Raw genomic sequence first — 9,197 nt, forward strand, 5'->3', positions numbered from 1 at the left:
CCCGGCCTCTCAACACCTGAAATCTTGACACCAAACTGAAAACCCCAGGGGAGCAGGAGGGGCTCCACGGGGCTGCTGTAAGAGAGTCTGCCCTCGATCCATCCTCTGACTGAGGAAGGGCCTGGCGAAGCTGCACCGCAGAGACAGGGTGCAAATATCTCCGTGACAACCTGGATACTCCTATGCAAGTCACTTGTTTTCAAAAACATACTTAGTAAACACTTACCATGTAATTATTCAGTGATCTTCTGCAGACTGTAATACAAAAGGGCAGTGCTAGATGAACAGCTTAATTGCACACACTTCAGAGATCTGAACAGTTAAATTAATTACTTTTTTTTTTTTTAAAAAAAGAGGCAGAAAGGAGAGCTTCACAAAAAATACTTTTAATATGCTTTACCAGAACTTTTTCATTTTTCCAGTTACATAGAAAAAAAAAAAAAAAGACAAGTTTGGTACATGGGGGCTAAAACCAACCAGTGTTCTCCCCTGAAAAAGATGAATTAATCTTATGACCCAACTCCATTTTCTGGGGCTCTTTAAAACCAATAAACAGCTATTTTTCCTCCCAAAGCACAGTTATTTCTTCAGCAGCAATGGAAATGGGATCACAGCAGCTTAACTTGACCCTTCTATAAAGCTTTGTATAAACCAGTGATTTTTATGATGACAACACTGTCCTTGAAAGAAAGAGCAGCAGTCGGACATGGATGCAAACATGGAATGATTAGGTCATAAACATATGGCACTTAAAGAGATAGCTTATTTGAAGGCACCACCACAGCAGAGTGGACAGTTGTTCTACTATATGCCCAAAGAAAGAAATTTTCTTTCTGAAATTTATAAAACTATTAAAAAAATGATTTGTACCCAAAACATGTTTTAAAAAAATATGAACTGTGCTAAGCAACTCTTAAAATTTTGGTATATTATATATGTGTATACATATATACATACACACACCAAAAAAAGCATGCGTGTTTGTATATATATAGGTAGCTATTTTCCCTTTAAATGTTTAAGGCTTCAGGAGTTGGTTCTCACATTCAGTAGCTTTCCAGCTTAAGACGACCTCCATCTCCTTCACTCACAAAACGCTTTCTGCCCCTGTAAGAAAGTAGAAAGTATCTTTTCAGTAATTCAAAATAGCATCGCTTGTTTTTTTCTTATCTATCACTGAGAAGAATAGTCTCTTGGTCTTGGGAGTCAAATATGAGGTGTGCAACTGTAGCAAGATTAGCTGACCTTGCTGATCACTGATAAACTGCTTAAAATCCATCTGAATCTTACATCTAGGCTTATCTGCAAGAAGCTTTTCAAAATTTGTATTGTCAAGTGCTTTCTACTTTAATCACCTTTTAATGTTCACAGTTGCAAAAGATGCTAGTTTGAACGCCTAGGAAAGGTGTTTTTCTACCCCAAACTGAAGTACATAAGCCAAAAATGCCTCTCAAAATATTAATGGTAACTTAAGCACACTCAAGCTTTTCTTGCAGCAATGACTTTCAATGTTCCCACATCCCAAAGCTGCAAAATATTTGATACCAAGATACATGCAAACTCACTTTAAGTCTAAAGTCCACAAATGGAGGCTGGTTTTGATAAAGACACTAACATTTCAAAATCTGAATTTATCACAAGCTGTCGAGATGGTTTAAGAAGCCAAACAGAACATCCAAACTGGAAAAGATCTATCTAACAAATATTATTGCCGATACCCAGACTGGAAAAGATCTAACAAATAGTATTCCCAATGCATGAAATTGCAAATTATAGTTTTAACATCATATTTAAAAATTTACATGTATTCCCCACAGGAAATGAAACTTATGAATTGTACTGTGACTGGTAAGGAGAGAAGAGAATACTGATTAGCTACAGTTCAAATAATTCAATTTATGCTACAAATAAGTAAACAATAACAAAATGCACTCTACAAACTGCATGACAGACATATGAAGAGATCAGATGTGTAGAGCTTATTCCACAAAGGTGTCCTATTCCCTTTGGCCATAAACATTACAATTGGCTGTCTTGTCTTTGAACTTTATTTGTGCAGTCGGGTATGTTTGAACTATTTTTAAAGCAATTTTTTTCCCCACTGTAGCTGACAGTCTTCCACTGTCCCTTACATGGATCATTGTGACACCTGAATCTTCCATCCTGGTACTGCACTCATCTCTACCAAGCAAATCAGCAGACCAGGAGAGGCAGGTCTTCATCCTCTGGAGAGCACACGGGGATGCTGCCTGGGACCCACCGGAGGTTTACTTTCCTCATGTATTTATCCCAGCCTCCACCTAACAGGTTTCACATCGGTGCAGCTTAATAAACTTTACCAGTCCAACCCTCTGTTTCTCCACCCTCCATAGTTTCCAGTTCCAATCTGTAATACCTTGGTCATTTCTGTTACCAAGGGTGGGGACAAAAAGCAGTGTGTTCACCTGTCTACAATAAAACAAGTACCTTGAAGGACAGAGGTCTCTCAGTGGTTTGGAGATTATTCCAGCCTGAAAGCATTCCTCTACAAACCGCTCAAGCACAGAATAGGAGTGTGGCACATCCAGGTTAATATCTGGGATTTCACTGTAAACTCGTTCATAGCCCTGCAATGTAGAAATTCAAATAATGATCTGGTTAGTCTATGATTTTATTACAAAATTTTTAAATACTCTTTTGCACGCAGAGGATTTATTTTTCAATATAGTTTTGTGTATACTATGGACAGTTTCAGCAAACCTAGAGCAGAGCAGCTGCAAGTCAGTGGAAAATCAAGGTATAATACCAGCCAATACCATGGTATTGCACAACTACCCATCTACATAAAAAACAGCTGAATTTTTAACTTTAGAAGCCAAAATCCAGACAGTACAGAATGTCTGTGTTGGCCTGGCTGCTATCAAATAGGTAGCAGTAACACAAAGAAGAAAAGTTAATTTTTCTTCCATGTAAATGAAGAAAATGTGGCTGCAAATCTCCACCACAACAGTTTATGCAGTCAGGGAAACCCTGGTGACAACCAGAGATGACCTCATCACTTCCCACCAGCAGTATGGCTGGGGGAATTCTGACACAAGGCTTTGTGTGGTACTTTGTTTGCCCTGGGACAGAACAGCTGTCCTGTATTCATGCCAAGAAGCAAAGCCATGGGCGATTCCAACTGTGTAAAATCTTTGTTCTAATTGACATTTATAATTAAGTGGGTCCTTACTGTACTTCTTCAATTATGAAGAACTACTGGATAAAAAGAAAAATTATATTTAAGAAAAATGAAGCTATACTGCAGCATTTTACATTACTGGTTTTAACCATTTAATTGCATAAAAGCAGCTGGAAATCTATGACCAAAGATTCAAATACCCTGTACCTCGCAGTCCTACAGAGAACTACTGCTCAGAATTCATTTGTACTTCTAGTACATGACAAGTATTGTACATGTATCAGTGACTGATTATTTGCACGGGATACAGAACAACCATGGAGAATTCAAATGTAGCAGTCAGCAATAGACTACAAATAGTACTTAAGGAAAAAACTATACAAATACTGTCAGACCTTACCCCAAATTCTCTAAATGCCACACTTACTCTTTCCATTTGGTCCATAGTAATGACAGAAGACTTCCAGAGAGATTTCAGCAAATCCAGTATCATTTTAAAGGTCTTTTCTCCAGTTGACTCCAAAACCATTACCACAGCCTGAAACAAATCATGCAAGTGTTTGTTCAAGTACATGTTGTGTGAGCATGTGAGGTGCAAAAAGGAGAGCATTTTTATGCATTTTCTGGGGAGACAAGTCCATTTGTTACATGCACTCACAATTCCAGTGTATTTTTATTACTTGAAAAGAAAAACTGATGCAAAGTTATTTGGATAAAGCTAAAAGGTATGAAAAACCAGAAAGGACTAGACAGAGTGAAAAGTACTGCCTTTCTGGCTCTGGTTTGAGAGATACATGACTATATCCTTATGGTTGCTGCAGTACAGATGGCAAGTAATTAATTCTGTGAAATTATTTTTTTTATCTATGATTTTTTTCTATCTGTGATTTTAAAAGAGCTTAGAAGTTTAAAATCTACAGATCTCCACAACCCTCATCAACTACAGAGGATTCTGTTTTTCTGTCGTGAAGGAATTTTCTAAAAGGCGTAAATCTACTGAAGAGAAAATTTTGTTGATTATGGGTGTTGAATTTAATTGGTAAACAACCATTTCCCAGTTTGTCAGATAGAAGAGTACAAATGGGAACAGTCTCCCAGATACAGCAAAGAAGATCCTTCTCTCATATAGTCTGTTTCTGAAATATCTCAGAGCTTTTACATCTACATGCTTTTAGATGGAACAATTCTACCCTGAAAAGGAAGCTCTGTAACTTAACAAGAACAGGTAATGCCCCTTAGAATACCCAGATAGCTGAAACTGAAAGGAAATAAACACCAAAACAAACCATGTTTTTTTGCTGCTGTTCCTCAGCAGAAAATAAACTCCTTTCTTTTTCACGAATCTACAATAATCTGAATTCAGCTATTTACCCAACAAAAAATTAGTTCTGGATCCTCCCAGAGTTAGCAGCAGCTTACTTGTTGCACATTGTGCACACAAACCATTCACTTTACATGCAACAATTTAGTTATTCAAATAACATCAGAACTCACAACCTGAGCTTCAGATTCGTGACATTATTTGCATGCCCACAACAAAGTAAAACCAAACCTGTTGGTATTACTGACAGTTATCAAAGGGACTCTGATTTCTCCTTACTTCATATACAAGTTCATGGTGAAAATGGGGTACTTCCAGTTCCTGAAGGCAACGTTCAGCTTCCAGGACATCTCCAGAAAGCAAATACTCCTTCAGCAACATATCAATCTATTGAAGTTTAAAACAAACAAAAAGCCCAACACTAATTAGATATAAAATTTAAAAGCTGTCAACTGTTTTAATAATCTGTGATCATCCCAGCACCAAGTTAGTTCCTGAAACTTGCTGCTAGTGTTTTTATAAACGTAATTAAATTGAGACATTATCAGCAATTTGAAACACAGTGTAAGCCAAATACCATCCACAGTATCCATAGTATTAATGCAGACACAGAAGCACCAAAAACATTGCTTTATAAGATACATATCACCATGAAAGGTTAATATGGGTACAATTAAGTTTATCTTCTCTGCTGATCTCCTCCTATCATCTGTCACAACCTAGAAATTATGACTTTTTCCTTCACACCTGCTAACTTCATAGCATGGATCTTTAAACATTCCTGTTTCTTCCTCTCTCTTTTTTGAGTTGTTACTGTGCTTTTAATCAATAATGAAGAAAAAAAATAGTAATAGTTTATCTAGTTTAGCCAGTTTCATCTTGGCTCTTCTAATTACTTGACCATTTTATATTGTAAGTTCTTAAAAAGCTAAGTGCTTAAAGCAAAAATAAATGTATACTTGCAATACAGAGTGTTGTACTACCATATTCTCACCACTGACAAATACTACAAAATCAACAAAATTATCTACATCAGTTTTTAAAAAACTACTTTGTATAAAGAAATAACAAACAAACAAACAAAACCCCCATAACACTCAAGAGAACATTTTGCTACAGGATATATGTATCTCTTCAGTCCATCCCAAACAAGATAAGCTTAGACAACAGTACACTCTAGAGAAGAGTTCTGTAGAAGTTGCCTACCTCTTTAACAAGGTGTTTCACAGACTGCTGGCCACCTCCTGACCCCCACACGTTGTCTATGCGCTTTCCACCCTTTGTCATACTCAGCAACACAGTAGCTCGGTCCAGCGCAGCTCTAGAAAGCAAAGTTAGTGTTTTAAACAGTTATTACAAAACTTCATTCAAAGGCACTTGAAACTGCCCCGCTGCCATTCCTCTGGGCAAAGCAACCAGATCCCCGAGGAGAAGTCAGGGTTAGGAATTCCATGGGGACACTTGGATCAAGAAGCCAGCAAGCTAGCTCCCCACATTCTGCCACCTTTACGCTTTTAGTTATCATAGAATCATAGAATGGTTTGGATTGGAAGGGACCTTAAAGATCATCCAGTTCCAACCCCCCTGCCATCAGCAGGGACACCTTCCACTAGACCAGGTTGCTCAAAGCCTCATCCAGCCTGGCCTTAAAACACTTCCAGGGAGGAGCAGCCACAGCTTCTCTGGGCAACCTGGGTCAGTGTCTGACCACCCTCACAGTGAAGAACTTCTTCCTAATATCTAATCTAAACCTCCCCTCTTACAGTTTAAACCCATTTCCCCTTGTTCTGTCATTAGTTGCCCTTATGAAAAGTCCCTCCCCAGCTTTCTTGTAGCCCCTTCAGGTATTGGAAGGCCACTATGAGATCTCCCCGGAGCCTTCTCTTTTTCAGGCTGAACAGCCCCAACTCTTTCAGCCTGAAAGTTAAACCATTCAGGTTTCAGCCTGAATAGTTATACCATGCTAAGGACAGGTTAACAATTCTGTGGTGGTAGAGGACCTGAATCATCAATGCGGAGCCTGAAACATCCTCACAAGAAAGAGTATTTTCTTATACAGGGATGGATTGTATCCGGGCTCCTCCAAGAACGTAGCTTGGCATGTGTATCTCAAATAAAAGACACTTGAGTTGCTTCCACATTGAAGAACAGCTTTTCTTACTGAAATACTATTTTCTGTTTGGGTCTAAAGAATTATGAAACCTTGAGAATTTAAGCCAAAACAGCACTTCAGAAGGCAAATACGTAGTTGCAAAAAGATGGCATGAATTAGGGAAAGCTGCCAATTCGTTGAGAAAAGAATGACAAAGGAAGTAAGGTGGAAAAAAACCCAAACCTCACATCCAGTTAAGCACCACTCAGCTAAAGAAGGAACGGTTATCCCAATCCTCATACTGGGGGCTAGCCAGTAACAATAACTCTGTTCACCAAGATTTAACGAGCAGAAAAGACTGGCCAAGAAACAGCAAAGGCAGCAAAGCATCCCAGATGTGCAGTACACAGGCTACAATCCTTCAAATCACAGGAGACATTTGCATAACTGACAGATAATTTTCACAGTCTGAACCCTCAAGTTAGGCAGCATTTGCCTTCCTTCTAAAAGTACCCAGCTGTGATCATTACAAATGGAACTTTTAGAAGCTACATGAACCCAGCACCTCTGTATCAAGCCTGAAACACACACTTACAGGGGAAAAATAATAAAACACGACTAGTTAATAAAATGCCTTTCTTTGTCAGATATTGCTCCTTCAAACTTCTCACCCTAACATGGAAAATAATTATACTTCTTGGTGAGTAAAGCATTAGAGAAAGTCTGGGAAAGCACAGCACGAGCTTCAAACCTTCATAAGGCAAAACAGTTAATCCCTGGTGTATTTCACAACGTATATACATCAGCTGTCCTGATGCTATATTTACTCATTAATCACATTAAAGCTTTTTATAAAGACAGAACCTTCTCTAATCACTTCTTGTTTCAGCTCATTTTTTTTCCACCCTCAAACAAGCTGGAGAACAAACCTAACAAACTCAACTCAAATGTATTAATACATTTTTCAGGCACTTTCAGTATTTCTCCTCTGACCGGAGTCATTCTGGATTTTATTGTTTTTGCAGACTTTGTAGATTTATTTTTTATAATTTTAAATTAAAAAATAAGAAGTTATAGAGAACCACATGATTTATCCTGCAGTCCTAAATTCCTGATCATCATCTTTGGCATTTGGAATAGAAAACTGTAGCTATATGGAAAGCAAGGAAGTTACCGAGCCTGGACGCAATCCACGGTGCCTTTGTAGCCGTCTATGTAGGTACTGCTTAGAATCCCATCTCCAACAGCTCTAGCAATAAACTGGCCCACCAACTGCAACAAAACAGAAGCACTCGTGATTAATTAAATGTTGAATTTTGAAGTAGTTCTAAGTAGACAATTATAATGTGCTTGGTTTTCAGATTTTATTTGAATGAGCCATCTCAAAGTAAAAACACAGCCTGGGAACTCGGTAGGGGATTACAGACAGCAAGACAATCCGTATCATTTCAAAATACAGAGTCTATTTCAGTTTACTTGAACAATTTTAGCCACAATTTAAAAGAAAAAGCTTTTGACTATTAGCATAAAACTTTATAAATATACCTGTGGTGCCCTGGGAGAGTCCAACACCAGTTCAGGTAGTTCTTTAAGCAGTCTATCAAACGATTTTTCCACATCAGTTTTGCTTACTACTGTCCCACAAAGGTCGGAGATAAGCTTAGATGTCATTTCCCTGTGACTAGCCTTCCCCTCTAATGACAAGGAAACAGCCAGCACTGGCACACTGTATTTCATTTCACCAAGGTTTAAATCCTTCAGCATCTCCTAAATGAGATTTGGAAAACAAAACAGATTAAAATTTCATAGTTTTTACTATATAAATATATATTATACAAATATATTACAAATGTATTAATATTTATATGCTTCTATTTATATATTTACATATATGCTTCTGCTCATGTAATGGATGTAACTGCTTAGGTATTCTTACTGCACATTTCTTCCCAACATCTCTATACACTCGTTTGTAGCTAGCAGCTGGATTCCCTCGTATTCTACAGGTTTGCCCCCTAAAATAAAGAAGTAAAATGGCATGGGACATACCGAAACTTCGTTAGTATCTCCATGTTCAAAATATTCCTGTATGATTGGTGTCAATGTTTTCTCAAATGCTCTTTCATCCAGAGGTAAAACTACTGTTTCATAGACACAGTTCTCCTGTTTTAAAATACAACAAAACCATATACCCTTTTGTAAACAGTACTGTCTCTTTGTGAGAGAGAAAAAGGGTGAATCCACCCAAACCACCACACTCTCCTTCGATCTTATGCAGTGCTGATAGCATGAAAATGTATCTTCTAAATCCTTAATGCTTTAGTCTTGACAGTATTCTGACAGAAAACACCAGATTATGTCTCTACTGTTAAGATGTGGACAATACTGGCTAAATGTCATGCTGCTTGTATTTTGAATTTACTGTTAGCTGAATTCAACTGGAAGGCTGAACTTACTGTTAAACGATGGTAAACACTCCAAACTCTGTTTCTAGGATTCTGACACCACATGAACACAGAGATCAACTGCCTACGTACCAGGTACTGAAGGGAGGGCGACAGGAACTCCTGTCCCAGCCCAGCAGTTGGCTGTGCCACAGCACAGGATTTACCTTTCAGCATCTT

General features: G+C 38.1%; 1 protein-coding gene across 2 annotated transcripts in view; it reads right to left on the reverse strand.

The window, feature by feature from the left end:
- Positions 1-373: 373 nt before the first annotated feature.
- Positions 374-9,197, reverse strand: part of PDCD4 (programmed cell death 4) — a 16,371-nt gene continuing 7,547 nt past the window's right edge. Inside the window, exons 5-12 of one of the 2 annotated variants that reach the window (XM_010176472.1) lie at positions 8,623-8,736; positions 8,119-8,340; positions 7,748-7,845; positions 5,688-5,802; positions 4,761-4,868; positions 3,588-3,698; positions 2,467-2,606; positions 374-1,107 (exon numbers count right to left, since the gene is read on the reverse strand). In XM_010176472.1, coding sequence (XP_010174774.1) covers positions 1,047-1,107; positions 2,467-2,606; positions 3,588-3,698; positions 4,761-4,868; positions 5,688-5,802; positions 7,748-7,845; positions 8,119-8,340; positions 8,623-8,736 — 969 coding nt within the window. In that variant the 3' untranslated portion in view covers positions 374-1,046. The remainder of the gene's footprint in view (positions 1,108-2,466; positions 2,607-3,587; positions 3,699-4,760; positions 4,869-5,687; positions 5,803-7,747; positions 7,846-8,118; positions 8,341-8,622; positions 8,737-9,197) is intronic. The other variant, XM_010176473.1, reaches the window with a different exon arrangement.

This window comes from Antrostomus carolinensis, unplaced genomic scaffold, assembly GCF_000700745.2.
Source record: "Antrostomus carolinensis isolate BGI_N321 unplaced genomic scaffold, ASM70074v2 scaffold42059, whole genome shotgun sequence".
Classification (NCBI taxonomy): Eukaryota; Metazoa; Chordata; class Aves; order Caprimulgiformes; family Caprimulgidae; genus Antrostomus; species Antrostomus carolinensis.